The 22,311-nt window shown below is 41.1% G+C and overlaps 1 protein-coding gene across 1 annotated transcript in view; it reads left to right on the forward strand.

Moving 5' to 3' along the window:
• Positions 1–19,967, forward strand: part of LOC115826015 (E3 ubiquitin-protein ligase rnf213-alpha-like) — a 29,305-nt gene extending 9,338 nt beyond the window's left edge. Inside the window, exons 19-65 of the mRNA XM_030789700.1 lie at positions 479–638; positions 723–940; positions 1,050–1,187; positions 1,330–1,494; positions 1,597–2,884; positions 2,970–3,151; positions 3,247–3,402; positions 3,497–7,078; positions 7,242–7,366; positions 7,448–7,543; positions 7,636–7,754; positions 7,853–7,975; positions 8,060–8,124; positions 8,276–8,429; positions 8,545–8,680; positions 8,916–9,107; positions 9,198–9,328; positions 9,475–9,629; positions 9,902–10,111; positions 10,354–10,541; positions 10,758–10,878; positions 10,968–11,068; positions 11,184–11,366; positions 11,476–11,642; positions 11,772–11,877; positions 11,998–12,112; positions 12,328–12,526; positions 12,772–12,968; positions 13,107–13,229; positions 13,414–13,524; positions 13,615–13,857; positions 13,943–14,018; positions 14,116–14,150; positions 14,364–14,464; positions 14,627–14,783; positions 15,066–15,240; positions 15,607–15,701; positions 15,875–16,126; positions 16,265–16,397; positions 16,489–16,572; positions 16,775–16,952; positions 17,272–17,473; positions 17,581–17,658; positions 17,924–18,121; positions 18,452–18,541; positions 19,367–19,545; positions 19,708–19,967. Of these exons, the coding sequence (XP_030645560.1) occupies positions 479–638; positions 723–940; positions 1,050–1,187; positions 1,330–1,494; positions 1,597–2,884; positions 2,970–3,151; positions 3,247–3,402; positions 3,497–7,078; positions 7,242–7,366; positions 7,448–7,543; positions 7,636–7,754; positions 7,853–7,975; positions 8,060–8,124; positions 8,276–8,429; positions 8,545–8,680; positions 8,916–9,107; positions 9,198–9,328; positions 9,475–9,629; positions 9,902–10,111; positions 10,354–10,541; positions 10,758–10,878; positions 10,968–11,068; positions 11,184–11,366; positions 11,476–11,642; positions 11,772–11,877; positions 11,998–12,112; positions 12,328–12,526; positions 12,772–12,968; positions 13,107–13,229; positions 13,414–13,524; positions 13,615–13,857; positions 13,943–14,018; positions 14,116–14,150; positions 14,364–14,464; positions 14,627–14,783; positions 15,066–15,240; positions 15,607–15,701; positions 15,875–16,126; positions 16,265–16,397; positions 16,489–16,572; positions 16,775–16,952; positions 17,272–17,473; positions 17,581–17,658; positions 17,924–18,121; positions 18,452–18,541; positions 19,367–19,545; positions 19,708–19,861 (11,436 nt within the window). The 3' untranslated portion in view covers positions 19,862–19,967. The remainder of the gene's footprint in view (positions 1–478; positions 639–722; positions 941–1,049; positions 1,188–1,329; positions 1,495–1,596; positions 2,885–2,969; positions 3,152–3,246; positions 3,403–3,496; positions 7,079–7,241; positions 7,367–7,447; positions 7,544–7,635; positions 7,755–7,852; positions 7,976–8,059; positions 8,125–8,275; positions 8,430–8,544; positions 8,681–8,915; positions 9,108–9,197; positions 9,329–9,474; positions 9,630–9,901; positions 10,112–10,353; positions 10,542–10,757; positions 10,879–10,967; positions 11,069–11,183; positions 11,367–11,475; positions 11,643–11,771; positions 11,878–11,997; positions 12,113–12,327; positions 12,527–12,771; positions 12,969–13,106; positions 13,230–13,413; positions 13,525–13,614; positions 13,858–13,942; positions 14,019–14,115; positions 14,151–14,363; positions 14,465–14,626; positions 14,784–15,065; positions 15,241–15,606; positions 15,702–15,874; positions 16,127–16,264; positions 16,398–16,488; positions 16,573–16,774; positions 16,953–17,271; positions 17,474–17,580; positions 17,659–17,923; positions 18,122–18,451; positions 18,542–19,366; positions 19,546–19,707) is intronic.
• The last annotated feature ends 2,344 nt before the right edge of the window (positions 19,968–22,311 follow it).

Below are 22,311 nucleotides of genomic sequence, written 5' to 3' on the forward strand. Positions count from 1 at the left end.
AAAGGGGAACCTACTATGTCCTACTGACACCCCCTCCCCTCGCCCAAGAAAGGGTCCTAGCGCTGTTCTTCATGATGACCGACGCAGTCTGTGGTGTTGCGGAGTTTTGAACTTAGTGCTTAGTGTAATTTCTCATTTTGCCATGTTAACTGATGCACCGCCCGAATGCCTGCATTTAATTATTGTTAAAGACAAATTTGTCTGTGTATCAAATGCAGTTATTTACATGCATTGCTGTTTCGCATACCACCACACCAAGGCATTTCAATCATTCCTCAGATGTTTGGTGCTATAGTTTCACATACCACCATATAAATTCATCACAATCATTCCTCACTTGTTTTGTGCTATAGTTTCACATACCACCATATAAAGGCATCATAATCATTCCTCACTTGTTTTGTGATTTCTTAGGCATTATACATGGGTGCTCAAGTGATTAGCTTCACTCAACCTTTTTAATTTTCTCTGTCCTCAGTCACATATCAGCTTTCAGACGGAATGTCTTGATCGTATAGACAATGACTTGATGCAGGCCAAAACTGTCCTGGTGGAAATCACAGAAGCACGAAGATTGTGTCTTTATGAGCTTGAGCTCAGAAAGAGCTTTGTTATGTGGGTCAAAGGGGCTCTAGAGGGTAAATAAGCCTTTTTGTTCATTTATAATAATTACTGTGTTTCTAAGAGGGAAAAGTAATCAATACATTTTCTTCTAAATGCAGATATCAATGAGCTGAAGGTTTTTGTGGACTTGGCCTCTATCTCTGCGGGAGAAAATGATCTGGATGTGGATCGTGTGGCCTGTTTTCACGATGCTGTTCTCGGTTACGCCCCAATGCTCTATGAGCTAAAGCCAGAGGCTGGATTCAAAGCCTTAAAAGAAGTACTGAAAAAGCTGTGGAAGGCACTTGATAATGACTGCAACCTCCCCAAAAAGCTGGTCAGATTCAAGACTTATGTTTGATACTATAGGAAAATGTCTGCTTTTAATGTAAGATGCTTGTGTTTGTTGTTACTTAAAGTGACAGTTTTTTTTCCCCCGGTTTCAGCGTGACACTGCTCGGCACCTTGAGTGGCTGAAGACTGTAAAGGACAGTCATGGCTCAGTAGAACTGTCATCTCTCTCATTGACTTCAGCTATCAACACTAAAGGCATATATGTTATCAGTGCACAAAATCAAAAAAAGGTGTGATTGTTATGTAATTAAGGATTCAAACAGTATTTGAAATTGCTGTTTTTTCACATTGAAATACTGAACATTAAGAGTTGGAGTGATATTGCAAATATTTTGGAAATCAACATAAATAACAGCTTGTCTCTGCATCTAGCTGACCCTAGAAAAAGTCCTGAAGCTGCAGATACCAGAGGAGCATGAGGAGGGCTGTGAGATGCGAAATTACTCCTTGGAGGACCTCAGAGAGCTGCAGAACAAATTAATGCTCATGTCTGGCAAAGGGGACCAAGGCCAGTGTGAAGTTGATCAGTTTGCAGAGGTTTGTGTTCATTCAATACGTAGAGTGGTGACATCTTTGATGGATATGGAAATGTTTTGCTTAACTGGTCGTTATTGAGTGTATTTATGCTTGTACTTTCAGGTCTTTGCTAGTGTGCAGAGATTAGCCGTGGCCTTTATTCATCTATTTACTGCTGGAAATCCACTGTTCAGAAGTTGGGAGGCTAACATCAATTGTAACAGTGAAGAAGCATGCATTGTCATGGACTTCAATTTAGGGGAGGTTGTCAATGTAATTATGGTGGAGGGCAATGTGGTGGAGCAACTCCCAGAAGTTTGTAAGAAAATGGAAAGATGCTTGAACTTTTGGGAAGACTTCATGGACAAACAAAGATCACGACATTACTACCTTAACTACTTCACAGCTGAGCAAGTAGTCTACCTTTGTAGTCAGCTGACTCAGAAAGACTTGACAAATCTGGAAGACCAGGCATTCATGTTGCTGTCCTTTGTTAAACCAGACTGTACCCATTTAGATCTGAGACAGACATGGCATGAATTTCAGTATAAGATGCATACCAACTCTCCTGACCAAATTGATGACTTGGATTTCCAAACTTTTGTTGAAGTCTCCACTCCCTTGGAGACAAGTAAAGACCCAAAGTTTTATTCCTCCTTGTATGATATGTCCAGTCACTTGGGCCAGTCCACTGGTGCAGCCAAGCTAGATGTGATTTGGAATGCTTACATGAGAGATATGAAAAACTTTTTTCCAAGCTCTTTGGATGTCGGAAGTCTTGGGAGTCTCTTGGAAATTTTGGCTAACAGACACAGTGAACTGAAAGATGATGAAGAGGAGGAGGATGGAAACTTCGATAAAAGACAAAGAATCATCAGAAGAGAATTGCCGAAGGGTCTTGCAGATGGACAACCAAACCTTATTGTTTGCTCCCCAGCAGAAATCCTGACATCCTGCATATCAGTTTACATGAACAGTCAACAAGAGCCTCTGCCAACCTTTGATGAGGTACTTCTCTGCAATCCTTCCACACCATATGAAGAAGTGGAGCTATTCCTCAGACGCTGTCTGACTTCTGGCTATAAGGGTTCGAAGATATACACAATGCTCTATGTGGATCAGTTGGCCTATGAAGTGAGCTTCAGAATTGAACAATTCTATCAGCGTCACAAGATGCAAAGTAGAAATGACTTCAGACTGGTTTTAATCTGTAGTTCTGATCGAGAACATGCCTACCTACCCTCAGCATTCAGCCAGTTCAGACTACATGTGGTACCCCTTCAGCCAGTTGGCAACATTCAAAGGTATCTTACCTGGCACTACACTGTCCCATCAGATCAGTCCAGTGCTGCTGCTGTGTTCAAAGACAGACTTTATGTTGGCCGAGTGTCCTCCAGAAGAGCAGGTGTTGGTGAGTACTGTACACCTTTGCTTCTGAGTAATTCATTTACGAGTTATGTCCTTAACATCATTTGTTCTGTATGTTTTATGTCTAGGCAAATCACTTTACATCCAGAGACTGTACGAGAAACTCAAGAACAGTACAAAGAAGCCCTCACACCTGAAGTGTATCCGATTGATTGAGCCAAGAGTTGATGAAAATGTTGTTCTCCAGGCCTTGCTCAACACCCCCAAGGAAAAGGAACTCACAGTCTTTCATCTTGATATCACATCTTCGGTAAGAAGAGCTGTATGTCTTTGAGTAAGTTGTTTATTTTTAAAATTCAGTTTGATGAGATCTCTTGAGTATCTCTTTTTGCGTGTTACTTCCAGGTGCAAAAAGGCCTCCATGAATTTCTTTTCCGACTTCTCATATTGGGGTATTTGATGGATTCTGAAGGAAGGATGTGGAAATGCAGCAATAAGCATCTATATGCCATTGAAATACTGCAAACTGGTAGAAACTGGTCAAGAACTGAATCAAGACCTGTGAGTTAATTTGGATGTCTTTAAAAGCAAATATTTCTACACATCAGCTTGCTGATATAACATGTGATATACTTTTTTTCTTTCCTTACAACAGAATACAGATGTCTGCTCATCCTTTTTGGATGTGTTTCCAAGCATCTTTTGTCGCTCTCCAAAAGAAGTCCTTGAGTTGGAGATGAGAATTCGCGAGGACCCATCCTTAGCTGACATGGAAGACCCACTCATGGATGACCAAGAGTTCAGAAGTGAAGCTTATCAACGCCCATTTCAGTACCTTATAAGATTCCATAATAGAAGTAGTTTGGACAGCTTCACATTCAGTGGAGTTGAGGGCACTCATGCAGAATGTCTGCAGATGCTCTTTGTGTACTGTGGTATGACGGATCCCTCTTGGGCAGAGCTAAGGAACTTTGCATGGTTCCTGAATCTACAGCTTCGTGACTGTGAGACATCAGTCTTCTGTAATGTTTCTTTAATAGGAGACATTCTACAGGGATTCAAAAACTTTGTGGTGGATTTCATGATACTCATGGCAAAAGATTTTGCAACACCATCCCTGAGCATCTCAGATGAGAGCCCAGGGAGGCAGCAGATGGACCTCACTGGAGTTAATGAGGAAGATCTGGCTCCATTCCGTATCAGAAAAAGATGGGAATCAGAACCACACCCCTACATCTTCTTTAATGAAGACCATATGTCCATGACATTCATTGGGTTTCACCTTCAGCCTAACAACCAGAATGGGGTTGATGCTATTGATCCATCAACAAGAAAAGTTATCAGAAAGAACATCATGACCACACAACTGTATGAGAGTCTTAAGCTGCAAAGAGTCCCTTTCAATACTGATTTTGATCAGCTCCCAAGAGGGGAAAAAATTGAGCAAATATGCAATGTTTTGGGAATTCGGCGGCCTCTTGATCCGGATGAAACATATGAGCTCACCACAGACAACATACTGAAAATGCTTGCAATTCACATGAGGTTCAGGTGTGGCATTCCTGTCATAATTATGGGGGAGACTGGCTGTGGAAAGACAAGACTCATCAAATTCCTTTGTGAGCTACGAAGGTGTGGAGTTGCCACTGAGAACATGAAACTTGTCAAGGTTCATGGAGGGACAAGCTCAGATATGATTTACACCAAAGTAAGAGAGGCAGAAACCATAGCATACACGAATAAGTATGATTATGACTTTGATTCTGTCCTTTTCTTCGATGAAGCAAACACAACTGAAGCCATTAGCAGCATTAAAGAAGTTCTGTGTGACAACAGTGTTGAGGGAGAACGCTTGACGCCACATACTGGCTTGCAAATAATTGCTGCATGTAACCCCTACAGGAAACACACAGATACGATGATAAAGAGGCTGGAATCTGCGGGTTTGGGATACCGAGTACGAGCAGAGGATACAGATGAAAAGCTTGGATCCATTCCTCTTCGTCAGCTTGTGTACAGAGTGCAGGCTTTGCCCCCCAGCATGATTCCACTAGTGTGGGACTTTGGGCAACTCAATGACCAAACTGAAAAAATGTACATACAGCAGATTGTCCAGAGGGTGGTTGAAAACCATTTAATTCAGGAAGACTATATCAGAATCATTACAGATGTTCTGTCAGCTTCACAAAAGTACATGAGGACAAGAAAGGATGAGTGTAGCTTTGTAAGTCTGAGGGATGTTGAACGCTGCATGCAAGTCTTTGTGTGGTTCTACAAAAATCACTCGGTGCTGCTTTCAGAACTAAACAAGTTTGAGAGGGATCAGAGATTTTCCACTCCAAGAAACCCGGTACTTTGGTCCCTTGTGATGGCTATTGGAGTGTGCTACCATGCTTGCTTGGAAGACAAAGACAAGTACAGGAAAGAAATCAGTAAATACCTTCCAGAGGCCTATAACCATGGGAAACTGATGCAGGAAATTTCACTCATGCAGGACCTCCTTTTGAGTGGTGTCCCACTTGGAGACACTATTGCTCGAAATAATGCTTTGAAAGAAAATGTGTTTATGATGGTGATTTGTATTGAGTTGCGAATCCCCCTCTTCTTAGTTGGAAAACCTGGAAGCTCAAAGTCACTCTCTAAAACTCTGGTTGCAGATGCCATGCAGGGCCCAGCAGCCCATTCAGATCTTTTTCGAAAGCTGAAGCAGATTCATCTGGTGTCTTTTCAGTGCAGTCCTCATTCTACACCAGAGGGTATTATCAATACGTTCAAGCAATGTGCACGTTTCCAGGAGGGCAAAAACCTGAATGAATACATCTCAGTTGTGGTCCTTGATGAGATTGGCTTGGCTGAGGATTCCCCCAAAATGCCACTGAAAACTTTGCATCCTTTACTTGAAGAAGGCTGCATAGATGATCAGCCGCAACCTCACAAAAAGGTCGGATTCGTTGGCATCTCCAATTGGGCACTGGACCCAGCAAAAATGAACAGAGGAATATTTGTGTCACGTGGTGACCCTGATGAGACAGAATTGATTGAAAGCGCGAAAGGCATATGTTCCTCTGATAAAATGATCCTTGACAAAGTCAGGGATTTCTTTCAGCCCTTTGCCCAGGCTTACCTTAATATCTCCAAGAAACAGGGGAAAGGATTTTTTGGCTTACGTGACTACTATAGCTTGATCAAGATGGTGTTTGCCATTGCTAGAGCTTCCCAACAGAGGCCTAATGATAAGCAGATTGTAGAAGCTGTATTGAGGAACTTCAGTGGCAAAGATAATGTGAATACTCTTACGGTTTTCATCGACATGCTTCAAGTCAAACCAAACCTGGAAAGCATCAGTGCTATTGAGCTTGTGAGGCAAAACATCAGTGCCATCGGCCAAGATGAGGACTGTCGGTATCTGCTTGTTCTGACCAAAAACTACGCTGCCTTACAGATACTGCAGCAGACATTCTTCTCTGATCAGCACCAACCTGAGATCATCTTTGGCTCAAGTTTCCCAAAAGACCAGGAATACACTCAGATTTGCCGCAACATCAACCGAGTAAAGATTTGCATGGAGACTGGTCAGACCATTGTGCTCCTGAACTTGCAAAACTTGTACGAAAGTTTATATGATGCACTCAACCAATACTATGTCTGCCTTGGGGGTCAGAAATATGTGGATCTGGGGCTGGGGACCCATAGGGTCAAATGCAGAGTGCATAAAGACTTCAGACTCATTGTCATTGAGGAGAAGGACATTGTCTACAAGCAGTTTCCCATTCCGCTGATCAATAGGTTGGAGAAGCATTACCTGGACATCAATACTGTGTTGAAAAAGGAACAAAAAGAGTATGTCAAAGAGCTGGAAAAATGGGTAGAGCAGTTTATCTGTCTTAATACCCAGCATTCAGTTGCTCCACAGGCACATAAGTACCTGCCACCTGATGTTTTCATTGGCTATCATTCTGATACCTGTGCATCTGTGGTCCTTCAAGTAACAGAGAGACAGAAAGGAGGGATGGACCACTCTGATTCCCACAGACGACTGCTGGATGAGGCCAAACTCATCCTTCTTAATTGTGCAACTCCAGATGCAGTCGTGCGATTGGACTCAACAGCTCTTTCCAGAGTAGAGAGTGAAGAGCTGGCAAAGGTCTACTTTGACGAGCAGAAGCACAGCTCCTTGGCAGACTTTATTCTCTGTTCTACACAGCAGGAGCAGTGCTGCCATGCCCATTTCACTGAGGTAAAATATTTGATTATCTTGTGGATTTTTAGTCATTTTATTGGACTTTCTTTACTGGACTTTGGTGTGTAATGTACTTTGTCGCTTGTTCAACAGTGCAGTAACTCTTCTCAATTGTAAATATCTTTTTTTTTCGATATCTGTTGTCTTTGAATCCCTGCAGGTGACGACCTTCTCTCGACTTTTGACAGCAGCAGACATTGTGCAGCTTCAGGAAATTGTTCCAAATGTTGAGCTCATCTCATTGGAGCAGTTTGACACAGAGTATTCTTTCCTTAAGAAAATCAGGTATGTGTTAAGTTTTGTATCCTCTGTGGTTGAACATCACCAAAGGTTATTGTCCTTTTAACTAAAATATTCTTTGTCCAGAAACTTTTTGGATCATACAAGTGGAGACAAGATCCTCTTGGTTCAAACTGATTTTGATGAAGCCTCACAGAGCTCAAATCTAATTGCATCAGCAAAGTGAGTCTTGACTGATGTCCATACTCAGTTCCTCTCAGCTTACTTCTTGTTCTGTGAGGCTGATGCATTCATTTCCACAAATCTGTTCTCAGGTATTCAGCAATTAATGAAATCAACAAATCCAGGCAAATGGATGACAAAGTGTTTGTCTACTTCATAACAAAGTTGCCGAGAATGGAAGGTGGTACATCTTATGTTGGATTTCATGGAGGTGAGAGTATAGAAGGTTCTTGTATAAGTGAGCATACGTTGGAATGTACTTTCAGAAATTTAAATCATAAAACTCATGGATTTGTGATATTTGCTCAGGTCAGTGGAAGTCGGTCCACATTGACGACCTCAGACGATCAAAGGATATTGTCTCAGACATAAAAGCCTTGCGAAGTCTGACCATCAGCGAGCTCTTTGAGGAAAACGAAAATGAACCTGAAGGTGAACAGTCCAGACTGATACATAACTCATAATTAACAAACTGGCCTGTTTTTACCAGCAGTCTAACACATGTTTGTGTTGCAGCTATGGAAGTGGAAAGCATGTATGAAGACACAGAAACACATGAAATGGAGCAAGAGGGCAGCACTGTGAGTGTACATTCCTTATGTTTGTCCCTTGCTTTGGTATTTGTTGAAAAACTCTCATCCACCTCAGACTATTGTCTTTGTTTGAACTTGAATATAGCTTTTGCCCTAGAACACGTTTAGTTATTTTTTGCTTTTTGGTCATGGTTTTTAGGGCAGAGAGAACGCAGTGGATACCACAGCACTGGTCCGTAGCTGCGTTCAGAATGCAGTCGGCATGCTCAGAGATCAAAATGAAGCTGGAGCTCGCAGTGCCAGGAGAGTAGAGATTCTGCTGATGCTGCTTAATGACAATGAAGAACTGAACGGTTTGAACACTTATTCTGTTTATAGAACAGTATGATATATCTGTTGAAATATGTATCGTTGAAACAATTAAATGTACTACATGTATACTTATCTATTATTTATGAATTCCAACAGCTTCATTTCTGAGAACTGTGAAGAAGCGTCTTCATTCTCTGTTGCTGGAGCATGATAAAAACAGTGTCTCAGCTAAGAATTGGGTTTTCAAAGAGGCATCCAACCTTGATGCCCTCCAAGAGGGGGGAACCTTTAGGTGTGTCAACAGTCCAACAATCTCATTAAACTTATTACATTTTTTCAAATAGATTTTGCTTTAAACAGATACCATTTTGCCTTTTGTAATTACAGAGATTGGTGGCGTCATTACATCAAATCAGTATATACTCATAATGTTTTGTTGTAGTTAGTTGATCTTTTAATGTGGTATTCCTAGATGATGTTTTAATTATCTCTTTTTTACTGAACTGCATTTTGCATTGCATTTTTAGACACACCTTGTGGAAGAGAGTGCAAGCTGTGGTTGTTCCATTTTTGGCTCAGTTGGTCTCAGTTATTGACAGAGACTGTAATTTGGACCTTTTGCTGGATGCAAACTGTGGGGAGTCTGTGAAGAAACTGTGGCTTGAAATCTTTAAGAATGAAAATTTTTTGAATATTTCATACTCAAGACTTGAGCAAAAGTGAGTGGTTTTGAGAACCGTTTTGAATGTCACCTAAATTAATGCCACTGGCACATTCCCCACTCTCTCTAAAAAAAATGTTTCTTACAGTTCAGAGTCAAAGACTATCCTGGTCCAGAACTACATTGCAGCTGAGAGAAACATGGGCTGCATCATGCCCTTCAGCTGGCGAATCAAAGATCACCTGGAAGAGCTGTGGGTTCACGCTCTACAGCGTGAAGGTCAGTGTCTTCTTCTATCTCTTTTTTTGTAGATCCAAAGTCTCTCTGTTGGAATTACCATAGTAATTAATATTTATGCTTTGTGAAATAAGAATTATGCTTTGTTACTGTTTGTAAGCATTTGTAGTAATTCCACTACCCCATAGGTCACTCCCAGAGGCAGTTTGAGGATTTCTTTTGGCGGACCGCGCTGGGGAGATACATCAAGGCTGATGAGGAAATGCAGGCTGAGTTTTTTCAAAGGTACCTTCAGGATTTTGTCTCCATGACCATGAACGTGATGTCAGAAGTTGAGCTACAGGTAAGCCTCCAAGCACTGTGCTTAAAAAACATTGTCCATTTAGATATTTTTGTTGTACGACATCTCGGATACCATGTGTTGTTTAACATATAATTTAACATATAATTTGTATTTAGATAGATATTTACTATTTGCACTAACAGCTGTTAGTGGAGATAAAGTTATTTAAATGTCTCCAAAATCACTCCCATTCAGCTTGCATATCTTTACCTAATGCAGTCTTTCTGTGTATGTATATATTTATGAATGTGGTTGTGTTATTGCTTCCATAGCTGCTATGTGGAGCTTTGACTTGCTGTGTTAATGAGATGAGAGTGAGGGAGGAAGCCATGGAGAATGACATCATCTCACTGCCCTGCATCCATCTTGCCTACCATGAGTACAAGAATCGCCTGCAGAACCTCTCCAGAATGATCACCATAGAGCCACAGATCGCTCAAGTGCTCCTTGGAAACACCTATGCCAGACAAGGCGTAGAACTGGTGAGTATTGTCTTGAATTTTACCCCTAAAGGAAAGGTCAGTTGTTAGTTCAAATACGTATCCTTAATCAATCAGCGATGGAAAATGCACTAGAAGTTTAAAAACTAACTTGGCCCCTGTTGGTTATGACAGTTGTTCACTTTGTTGACTGTTGTGTGGAGACATACATGCAGGTATGTTTCTGTGAACCTGTACTGCGTATAGTTATTTTTCAAGATTTGTCGATCTCTGAATGTGCTCAGGTTTTGGATGTGTATGCTGCTGTGGCCTGTGTGGAGTATTTGGAGCCTCAGGCTCTAGACACAGACGCTCAGTGCCTCGCTTGGCTTCGGAAAGTGAAAAAACTCCAAGTGCCAATTGAGCTGATTTGCTCTGAAGAAAGTGTCCAGCACTATGGAGAGAGGAGCAAAGCAATGGTTTCCCGTGTCCAGTGAGTTGAAAAGAAATTTGCTGTATGATGTACATAAATAGACTTAATGATTGACATTAATATCAAGCATTAAAACGAAGCTATGCCATGACTCATAACTAAGAACTTGTGACTAATTCAAGGAAACTAATGCCATAACGCGTATGTGTTAAGTTCTTTCTGTGACCTGATAAAGTTCAAGAGAGATTTATTCACTTTGCTTTTGCATTTGTGTAGGCAAGGCTGGAGCCGCATCTACTCCCTCTCTCTGTTTGTGGAGCACATGCTGCTGGGGATAGAGCATGTTGAGAGGAATCTCAAGCCACTAGTTCTTGAACACACCAGAGGCTTGGGCCAAGTCAGTACTTTCATTCCTTCTCTCTTTGCCTGACTCTGTGTTTGCTGCTGGCAACCAGTGTGCTTATGGTTCTTTTGCATCTGTCAAAGGTTCTGGAGAAGAACTCGGACCTAAAGATGAAGCAGCCGTTTGAGGCGGTGATCAACATACTGAAGGCTTGCAAAGATGGAGCAAATGAGCGTATTTTTCGGTTTGTAATATGTGATCTCTTTTACAGTTCTGAAGTCAGTACCATTTATATCAGGGAGACTGACAGATCAGTTAAAGTAATGAAAGAGCATTTTCATCTTCCTGTGCCCCTTTAGATTTGGCCACCAACCATGTCCTGTGTGTATGGGGGAGCCTCAGGAACCTCTCAGCTTACCCTGTGACCACATCTACTGTCTGGCCTGTATCAAAAAGTGGCTGATTGCAGGTCAGATGTACTGTCCTCTCTGCAAGCAACCAGTCCCTGATGACTTTGACCTCATGCCTTTGGAGAACACTCGGTAGGCTAACAGCTTTTCTAAATGGACGTTGCTGAAGTCTTTGGTTGTAAATTAGTATTGAGTTTTAAATAAAAGACTCATTGTTTGTTATGTTTCTTTTGTCTTGTAGAATCCTCATCAGTAAGAATTCACAATTCAGGAAACAGTGCAATGCCTTCTTCATCAACCTGGTCTCTACGATGTGCTTTAAGGACAACTCTCCACCCTCTAAAGCCATCATCCTGCACCTGCTGTCCTTCCTCATGGTGGAGCCAGGTTCACTCCCTGCTATCAAGGGTACAGATTGATCCCTTTTCTTGTCCAGTGACTGGAGTGGCTCTGCTGAAGCACAAACTTTCATTAGTTTATCTCTATGTTACCTTGACTCTGTCCCTACCTGTGTTAACTCTGCTTTCTCTCCGTTAGGCCGTGATCGCCGTTTCTTAACAAAAGCCCTTTCTCCATTTGATGACTCTGTGGACAAAAATCCTGTTGTACGCTCTGTAGTGCTTAAACTCCTGCTTAAATACAGGTAAGAGAGAATGGTTGGAATATCATTTTGTTTCTGCCTTTCTCATCCTGTAAATGTTTGACATTGTAAATGTCCAGTTGTCTGAAGATGTCCCTATTGTACACTCTCTTGCCCTTTTAGCTTTGATGATGTCAAAGGTTACTTACAACACCACCTGACAGCAGTTGAACAGAGCAAGATTGTTGAGGAAAAGGACAAAACTGAACTCTATTCTCTGTACATAAACTGCTTGGAGGTCTGTGTACAATATACACTGAAAATCTTTTATTTTTTGTTTTCTCCTAAACTGAATCAACTACAAACACATGGCTATGTATGTTTACCCAATGAAAGTGGTCTAAATTTTGGTATTATGTTAAACATTGGTTCTTAACAGAGACATCTTTGTCAATTATTATCCTGATTAGTGAAGACGTTGTACTTGACTGTTTGAATGTCTTGCGTTTTCAGGACTCCATGTACGAGATGACTCAGTGGCACTCCCAGGGAGAGCAGCAGAACCGTCTGCAGGATGAAACAGCTTTTCTGATGCACCTCCTACAGTCAGGTGTGGTGTCTGCTCAGATAGCCACTGTAGAACACCTGCAACAAGTAGCAAGAGTCCGTCTGTGTCTGGACATGGCTGCAGACCTGCTGGTCACAGGTGACTGTTCAAAGAATAAAATGATATCTGTAATGCTGTTTTTCTCTTTTGTTTGTATTTGGACTTTTTTTTATTCTTATTTCAGTAGCAATGAAACTGGGTGCTAATATAACATTTAAATCGATAAACTGTTACATTTTTGCAAAAAAAAAACAAAAAAACAAAAGAAAAATTGTATGCTGGTCAGGATTGTATGCTGGTCAGGATTGATCTGTGCATGTGCATACCTAATTTTGTTTAATGCGTTGTAGGCACACAAGAGCAAACTATGCCTGCAGTCCCAGAGTTTTTGAACAGTGTGGTATATCTGTGTCAACGGAGTGGGAATGACTGGTACAGAGTCTACCTCATCAGGAAGATCTGCAGTACATTGGGTATTGAATTTGTTCAGAAGCTTCTAGACAAAGCAGACTTCAGATGGATGTTTCCAGAGGAAATTCTTCAGGATGTGGGTTTTATTTTGATGACAACCATTTTAAGAAAGCAACATTCTGAATTCCAATACATTATATGGCCAAGCCATTATCTAAAGTGACACAAACTCAAAAGCACAAAATCTGCTTGGTGTATTTTTTTCTCCATTTAGAGGCAAGATGGCAGCCAGATTGACCAATTCCTGGTCAATGGGGAGCACTACAAAACTATCAGAGATGCTGTGGCCAAAGCAATGCTGGAGGGCAAAATGGAGAAAATTGAAGAGGCTTGTGAGGTATGTGTGTATTCGCATGCTCATAACACATTTGCATATTCTTTTTGCATCTAGGTAAGTATGTTGATCACATTAGTTGTTTTCTATGGACATAATGTGTTATTCTTGACATGTCAGGTTATGAGTTGTTCCTCATACATTACGTGTAGTTCATCTACCTATTTTGCTGTGACTGTCTATACAGAGCTGTACGTGTCTACCACTAAAGAAACCAGTTTATCTGATGCTGGCCCTGTTCAGAGAAGTCACGTCTCTTTACAGGCCAGTGAGTCCAAATAACCATCCTAAGCCTGAGGTAAGCGGACATGACATTACTCATTCATTCACCAAGGTCCTGGTCTCGATGCTTGTCAAACATAATGTTTCACTTTTGGTCCTCACTCAGCAATGCCAGAAACTGGAAGAGTTCATCAAGAGTTCCAAAGTCCTTGCTAGCCCGGAGATGAAAGCCTTTGCCCAAGCACTGGTGTTTAACCGGCTGGGTCCTTTGCATTTACAACCTGATGCATCTGGTGGTGAACATGTGATTGTGGAGCTGACAGTTCACCTTGCTGCAGTTCTCCTTTCTGGGAACCAGGGAGTCCTGGTACCCCTTCAGCAGCTTGCCATGTCCCCAGCCAACATGCAGGTATAATCTCTTTCAAACGTTACCAAGCAGCAACTGTATGTAATGTTTTTCCATTGTGGCTAATGTGGCTCCCATTTTTATGCAGAGATCCTTCATACCCACCATGCCAGATGACATGCTTGCCATAGCACAACAGGCATTGGGACAGTTGCAGTGGTACCGTAAGTGATGCCCGTTTCAGTTTGTCATCAATTCAGATTTAGTGCTGCTCTTGTTTAAGAGCGTACTTGTACTCATGGGTTTTCTCTCTTTTGACAGACTGTCCGAATGGCCATCCGTGCACTGTGGGTGAGGTACGTATATTGCACACAATCCTAAGTTGTTATTCAGCTTCTAGTTTAGCTGTCTAACTGTTTATTTACATACCAGAGGAAATGTAACTATCTGTGCTCTCTTGCTTTCTCTCTCGCTCTCTCACTCTCTCTCTCTCTCTCTCTCTCTCTCTCTCTCTCTCTCTCTCTCTCTCTCGCTCTCTCTCTCTCTTCCTGTTTATGCACATCCCTCAGTGTGGTCAGCCCATGCAAGTGAGTCGCTGTCCAGACTGCAATGCACAGATAGGAGGACAGAACCACAGGCCTCTCCAAGGCTTCACTGCTGTTCAGATACAGTTAGTAATAATCAGTTACTTATTTAAAAGTTTTGTGTCTTTTCATTTGTTTCATTTAAAGGTATATTCTTTCCATAAGGTGCGATGACATAACTGACATTGAACCTGACTGAGTGGGTCATGTGAGAATCTGAGAATCAGTTGTTTTGTGTCCTTCTGCAGGGGTGACCGTACTCAGTCAGGACACATACTGGGAGACCCCAGTCGCAGGGACAATCCAGACATGCACGACACAAAGAACTTTTCTCCTGCCCCCTTTTCCCTACTACGGCTGCTTACTCACATGGCCATGCTGCTGGGAACCTCTAATCACTGCCAGGTATTTTATTTGAACACAGACAGTTTTCACTTGTGTATTCACCTGTGTTAAATCCATCATTTCATCAAGTCTGATTAACGTAGTTAACACAATACAACTAAAAAATCTCTAGAAATGGATGGACATTTAGGAGATCAAGCACTTCTTTTGTTAATTAAGAGCCAGAATAATGGCCTCTTAATAATGTTAATTTATTTAGTTTAAACCAGAGGAGCTTGGATACTTTATTATTAACAAGCTATTTTCCTTATGTGAAAGTGTGTCCTTCTCTGGCTTTTCTAGCATATTATCCAAATCATCAAATCAGCTGTCCATGATCCTGGTAAATTTTTAATGGCCCATTTGCTGAAGGACATGGAGCAGTTGAGCAGAGCTTTGGGGAAGGGAGCTGATGATACTGTCTGCACCGCTCACCTGACTGTTTCCAGCCTGCTAGAGCCGTACCAGCCCAGCCAGTGTAAGGGTTCTCTCCTTTAGGACATACGAGTTCAATTTAATGTTCCTCTAACAAGGTCTTGATACAAAGTCTTAGTATTTAAAGTTTACAAAATCTATTTCAAGTCCTCTAGCCTTGAGAGTAAAGCTTGCTGTGTGTTCTGGCTACACTAGATGGCAGCAAAAATGTTTGTTACTTTGCTGAGATGTACAGTATGCTCAGATTGGCACAAACTGTTCAACAGAATTCATGTCATTCAGAGCTATTCACTTTTATTAAATGGTGCCAGATATGTAGCTTTGATCTTCTTTAGGATAGTGCTTTCTAAGAATGTAATATGGGTGACACGTATTCATTTTCCTTCCCCTCATATGCTTCTCCCAACAGGGCCAGTACCTTATGACAATTTCCTCTCAACCAAAGACAGCCGAAATGGATGGGAAAATACTGTTAATACTGACATTGTCTCCCCTCTCCTCAAGGTATCCACAGTAATCTCATGTTAGTCCTCATCGAAGGTAGTACAAAAACAGTAGCATCACTGGGGCTAAAGAGTAGTCAACATATTTCTCTTTTGTTAATAACCTCTCCTCAATCTCTCTCTCTCTCTCTCTGTCTCTCTCGGTCTCTCCTTCTCTCTCGGTCTCTTCCTCAGAATCTGGAGCGGAGACTCAGGGAGGTTAATACTTTTGTCAGGGAGGATGAGCGTGTCTCCTCCAACCCCATCATGAAACTCATGTTTGGGGAACCTTCGTTCTTCTTGCGTTCTCTGCCACAACAATCACTGATCCACAGTTCCACTGTGTGGAGCTGTCGGGAGAAGGTCTCTTTGGTCAGCTTGGCACACATTGTGGAGCAGAGTGATGGAAAGGACACCATGCCCGTGCTCTGGAGGTTCTTGCAGAAGGTATTAAGAGATTTTGGAAGCTTTAGCGAGGTTATCACTTGCCTCTGAGCCAACTGAAGCATGGCAGCTCTTTCTGAGCTTTCTGAGTCTAGTTGATTGATTGCTTGACTGACTGATTTATGTTAATTTTCCCTCCAGGAACCTGAGCTGCGGTTGGTGAAGTTCCTCCCTGATATACTTGCTCTTCAGAGAGATCTGGTGAAGAAGTTCCAGAACATGACAGACTTAACATTCAGCACCATTGCAGAATTCATCCAGGGTCATAAAGCAGGTATTGCCACTACTGTCTATGACCGAACAAACAGAACCTGAAATGATGTGGTTTGTAACATGTTTTGTGATAATTTTTTACTTTCATGCAGATTCACTGACAGCTTGGTATGAGAAACGAATCAAGATTTTCCTGTCGACTTGGAATCAGCTCAGAGTGTCCCTGGCCACTAATGGTAAACTTTCATATTTGATCATGGAAGTTTCTGTCATTACTGAAATGGCTTAATACTAATTTTAACTACAAGCCCTTGGGTATGAATTCCTTAATTTTCATTTCTTGTTTAATTCTGGTGGGAATTATATGAATATCAAGTAGTTGCTGATGTGTTATACATTAAACACTTATCATTTCTAACTGCTGGTGTCCTGACACAGGTGAAATAAAGCTCCCAGAACAGTTTTGTAAGGATCTGGATCTCAGCAGTGATATCCAGGTCCTGCTGCCTCGTCGTCAGGGATTAGGCCTCTGCTCCACAGCTTTGGTCAGCTACCTCATCTCCCTGCACAATGACCTGGTCTACACCATGGACAGGCACACTGGAGAAGAGACAAAGTACAAGGACACACATTTGTACTTCTTTTTTTGTGCTAAGTTGTGTTTTTTGTGAATTTTTTGTGAAATATCTCAGTGCTTGACTGTTTTTTAAGGAGTTAGTATTAGAGATCAGTAGTTTGATCTCAGTTGATTCTCCTGTAAAAGTTAAGCCAGAGTGCTTTGTACGACGGATGTCTTAAAGGAAAACTAGAAACTACAGTATTTTGGTATAAAGGGACTACCTACATGATAAAAGTAAGGTCTGATGTATGATTTATGAGGTCAAATCATCATGTCAGCCAACAATTTAATTACTCTCTCTCATTTACACACCTAGCTACACAGTCAGCCCAGCAGACTTGACAGATCTGCACGTGATCAGGTATGAGGTGGAGAGAGATCTACTTCCCCTGGTTCTGTCTAACTGCCAATACAGTATGGAGTGTGGCCATGAAACCATGATTGAGTATGACCTGCCCAAGATCCAGCAGCAGGTTCTGACCCGTTTCCTGCAGGGCAAGCCCCGCATCACGCTCAATGTGAGGGACAGCAGACTTCAGGAGAACAAGAGACACATCCCATAAAAGACAAGTACATGGAATAGAACTTATGACCAAAGATACTGACAGTCGTTTTTTCTTTTTAGGGGATTCCAACTCTGGTGAACAGACACGACCGGAATTACGAAAATCTTTTCAACTATCTGAAATCTAAGATTGAACAAGTAAGTGGTGTACGTCGTGGTTTCTAACAGCAAATCAGATGTCTTTATGCTTCTTTGATGCTTCTGTTAATTGCGATTCTAATTAATCCAATCTGTATAGTATAAATATTTTTGTGTAACACTTTGTTGTTAAACATAAAAATGATAGTAACCATGCTTCAGTGCCCATGTGAGTATGTGCTGATAATCTCACATTGGGTCATTATCATGTCTTGTACATGAACCGTTGGTATTTTAACTTGTTAACCTGAGTCTCTGTCTGCAGGAGTCTCTGCCTCCTCTCAGTCAGTCTGCCTTGGCTGGGGAGCTACAGTCCTATAGTGATGTGTGTGAAGCCTTGTCCACAGTGGAGCTGGCCCTAGGCTTCCTGGCCATGACAGGAGGAGAAGCTAACATGCAGCTGGGCAGATACCTGGAAGACGTGCTGCAGATGGATGACCAGAAGGCCCCACATGTCTTCAAGGTCACACGAATACACACTTACACTTACACACACTCACACACGTCTCTCTGGCTTTATCTGCGGCTGCCGTCCTCCTGTCTATGGAAGTTTACACAGTAGTCAGAGCCCTACACCTGCCTCAACAGAGATCCCATTCATTTCTCTTTTCTTCATATTCTATTCATATCATAGCGCTAAAACTGGTCTTGGAGAGGGAAAAAACAATTAGGCTATTTCGTAATGCTATATATTTTAACTCAGTGTTTTTATTTAAAGTTAATGATTTGTGGGGGATGCAGGAAATGATGATGAATATCCAGGATGAAGAGTGCATTCTTGTTTTGGTTTTAGGCCTTGGGCAGAAGCTGTCTGAAACACTGTGTGTCTCTGTGGCAGCTACTCAGCTGCCTCAAATCAGAAACCATGCTACGGCTGAAGAGGGTAAGACACTCAACCCAACACGGCAACATCTGAGCATTGTAGGCAGTGTACACAATACATTAGCTGAAATTACCCATTTCTGTTTCTTTTTCCCCAAATGTATAACACGCATGTATTTAAAACAGCAAAATCAGCCCCCCGACATATCACTTTAAGTCTGACAGGACCACATTTTCAAGTTTGATACCAAGCCATTCAACATGGATCATCAAATCAATGTTGTTCAGTGCTTAACGTGGCCTGGGTGACATTTGTGCAACTGTCCATGTAAGAGATATCACTTCATTAGTGAGACTGGGCTGCTGTCCTGCATCCATAAGCATCTCCTCACAGAGGTGTCTGAGATAGCTGTGCAGAGTTCTGAAACCACAAACTGGCTCTTTTTCTCCTTTTCACCTTCGATAGCATAAGATGACAATTATGCAATGGCACTTCACCTGAGATCATCTTAAAAATGAGCACATAGACTCGGTGCAGCTGTCCTCACAGATGTGCCATCTTCTGTTATTGATTTTTTTCAAATGCCACTTGTACAAGCGCATACATCATTTCAAGATGAAGGTTGGCTTTCTCAGATATTAAATGGGGTTCACTTTCAGCAATGAATATGACTTAATATAATCTCAGGTACAACTTCAAATTGAGCGCTAAGGCCTGAAATGTGACCAAAACCATATGAAGCATATCAACATTCAGTAATATTTGGTTCATATCAATCATTTATGTACATTGCCTTACACTGTCTAACACTGAAAACAATGCATTAGACATACATTAGACATAGGTCAGGTATATTGACTCTGACCCTGGCTGTCTCTCCTTCAGGATCCGTTTGTGGGGATATCTCAGGAGTACAAGCAGGTTCTCAGAGAAGAGGAGAGGAAACTCCTCACTGGCTTCTTCACTAAAGCCAGCGCTGACACCTTCATATTGGAGATGCACGAATTTCTACTGCTGGTTCTGAAGAACCCACATGCCACCGACACCTTTAAGCCAGACTGGAGGTGAGAGGACAGTCCAATTCTATACCCACTGCCTTTTGCTGTCATGTGTTTACTCTGTTAATTCACTGGAAGATTACTTCTGGTCTAGGCATTAAATCAATTCATCAACCATTAATTCAGTCATTAATCTAAACATCTGCCTTTGTCCCCATTTCACACCAGCTTGAGGGACACAGTGATGTCGTACATGGAGCGCAAAGACTTAGACGTCCCACCTGATGTTGAAGAGCACTTCCCTGAGGAAATTCTCCTCTCTCAGTACATTGAGGCGTGGAAGTTCATGGTGGTCCTGAAACAGGAGAGAAATCAAAGATAAATTTGATGTCAAGCGCTTCCTTAGTGATCATTTTTACCATGCCTCCACGCAGGCATATGAAGCTGCTGCAGCCAATATTTTAGAGTGTTAATCTGGTACAAATGTTTAAAAAACAAAATCCGTGTTGTTTTACAGAGCCATGTGAAAGCGGTGCCTTTTTGTTCAAAATGCCATTGAGGAGCAATGACATGCAATATTCTGCTTGGTTTTGATATATGCTTTGATATCAGAATGGGAGAACTAATCAAAAAAAAAAAAAAAGTGAACTGTGACTTCCACAGCAATTCCAATGCACCTTTTAACCTGGGCAGAGCAAACAAATGTTCTTGTCCAGTCTTTATTTTCTCAATTTTTAGTGAGTTAAAGTTTTTTTTTTCCTTAGTAGGTGATTTAACATTTGTTTACAATTTTTGAATCAATAATCCTACCTAGTGGTTATTCAGTTAGTGAGATATAGTGATGTTTTGAAGCATATGATCAAGTGTGGTCTCAGGGACTCAGTTGTATCAAGAAATACAGATTCCTAGCTTTAGATTAAATATCAATCTCATCACAGTATTTAGACATTCATTGTGCCTTGATGTTATTGTTATTATGTATCATGAGGAATGAATCTAAACCTGTTCATATTTATCTCTCTACAGCGTTATAATTATGTTTTGAAATGAGCAATTATGAAGCTTACCACTGTAGTTCTGATCCTTTGCCTTAGCTGAATATTCCACTGTGAATACTCTTGCACTTTTATCTCTTTTCCTATTTTTTCCTGACATAAAGGACCAAGTTTTTGCAGTTTGTAAATCAGTGGATGATTTGCATCTCAGTAAAGAAACCATAAATTGTGTTCAAGAGAGACTTGTTAGTTTCAAGACAACATATTCACTCCTTATTAACTTTTTTCCCCTATGATTAAAGTTCAGAAGGCAGTCATGGTTCTGATGCTTTGAAGACCATTAAGGTTATTAATTGACCTGCCATGCCCGATTTAAATTTCTGTTGTATGTTATCATGGCAAAATAAAAGCCCTCTCTTTTTTTCTCTCTCCATGTGTCCTGGAGTTTGTGACTAGCTAAGACCCTTCTTTCTTGGGCAATGGCACTGTTCCTCAGCATAGACTGACATTACTTACTCTACTCAATAGATGACATCTGTGAGTGGCATTGCCATTATACTATATTAGTCCTCATTTAGAAAACATTCAAAATTTAATGACAAAACAAAAAAAACATAACAAAATTTAAGTGTCTAAGAAACCTCTAATATCAAGAAAATAACACATAAGCATATGACAACATACCAGAGAGAGCACTTTGTGGCAGCAGTGTTTAAAATATAGTCAAAACCGTAAATAAGTTATTGGAATTTTTGTGCGTGTCAGATGATTTACATATGTATGCTCTGGATGTATCCATGAGCTGCTCAGTGGGAAACCTATGCAATTAAGTACTCTCCTTATATTATCAAATAACTGAAGAGTTGAAAGAACTCCAGTGCTTTTCTTCCCATGGTTTCCCTCTGTTTTTTTTATTTTTATCCTGTGGACCTAGGAATGTGTTTCTGATCAGTCTTTTTCGTGAACTTGATAAGACTTTGGAGTGACATAGCTGGCACAGTGCTGTAATTAGATTTTCCATTCACCACATTTTCCCTGGTCTAACAATATTAATAATATTTTCTGGTTGTGAAAACCTTTCCAAATTCAAGCCATATTGTTATCCAACCCAGTGCACCCACACAAGTGACTGAGATAATAAGTACACTGACCACTGAGTGAGTGGAATATTGCCCAACCTCACAGTTTTATTTGATTAAATCACTATGGAGAAATTCTATCTATTTTCAGCTGAGACGTCAGTATGATTTAGTGTTGGTTTATCTGTTCCGTATCCTGAGAGTTGTGTGCTCAAACTGCACTAGATACGTGAATACATGGTTACCAACTCTAAAGCTCAGGAGAGCATTGCAACTCCATTCACCTGTGACCGACACCTTATGCTCTAGGTCCTGTGCCTGGTTAGGAAATACTCAAAGAAAGAAAACCCTTATGGCTTAAAACCCTTATGGCTTTAGAGGCCCAGGGGGTAAGCTTCTTCACATCTATTTTACTCTGAATCTTCTGTCACTGAATTCATTACACACAGGACAGAACATAAAGGCTTGTCTGACATTTTCTCTACCCTCTCGATAAAGCTTAATTGTTGGGGCACAAATTCAATGTGAAAATGGCCGTGCCTGATGAAACACATACTTTCCCTTGGGATCAAAATCATACCAAATATGCTTATGTGGAAAATTGTCCCTTATGAGTTACCAAGACCAACACAGATAAAGTATTGCAGGAACAGAAAATATTGAAGAAATTATTAGAACCATTTCGATTTTGATGTAGGACAGATGCTGGAAAAACTGAGCAACCGTAGCAGAAAATCAAATAAGTGTAATCAATAAGG

Source organism: Chanos chanos, chromosome 13, assembly GCF_902362185.1.
Source record: "Chanos chanos chromosome 13, fChaCha1.1, whole genome shotgun sequence".
Taxonomy (NCBI): Eukaryota; Metazoa; Chordata; class Actinopteri; order Gonorynchiformes; family Chanidae; genus Chanos; species Chanos chanos.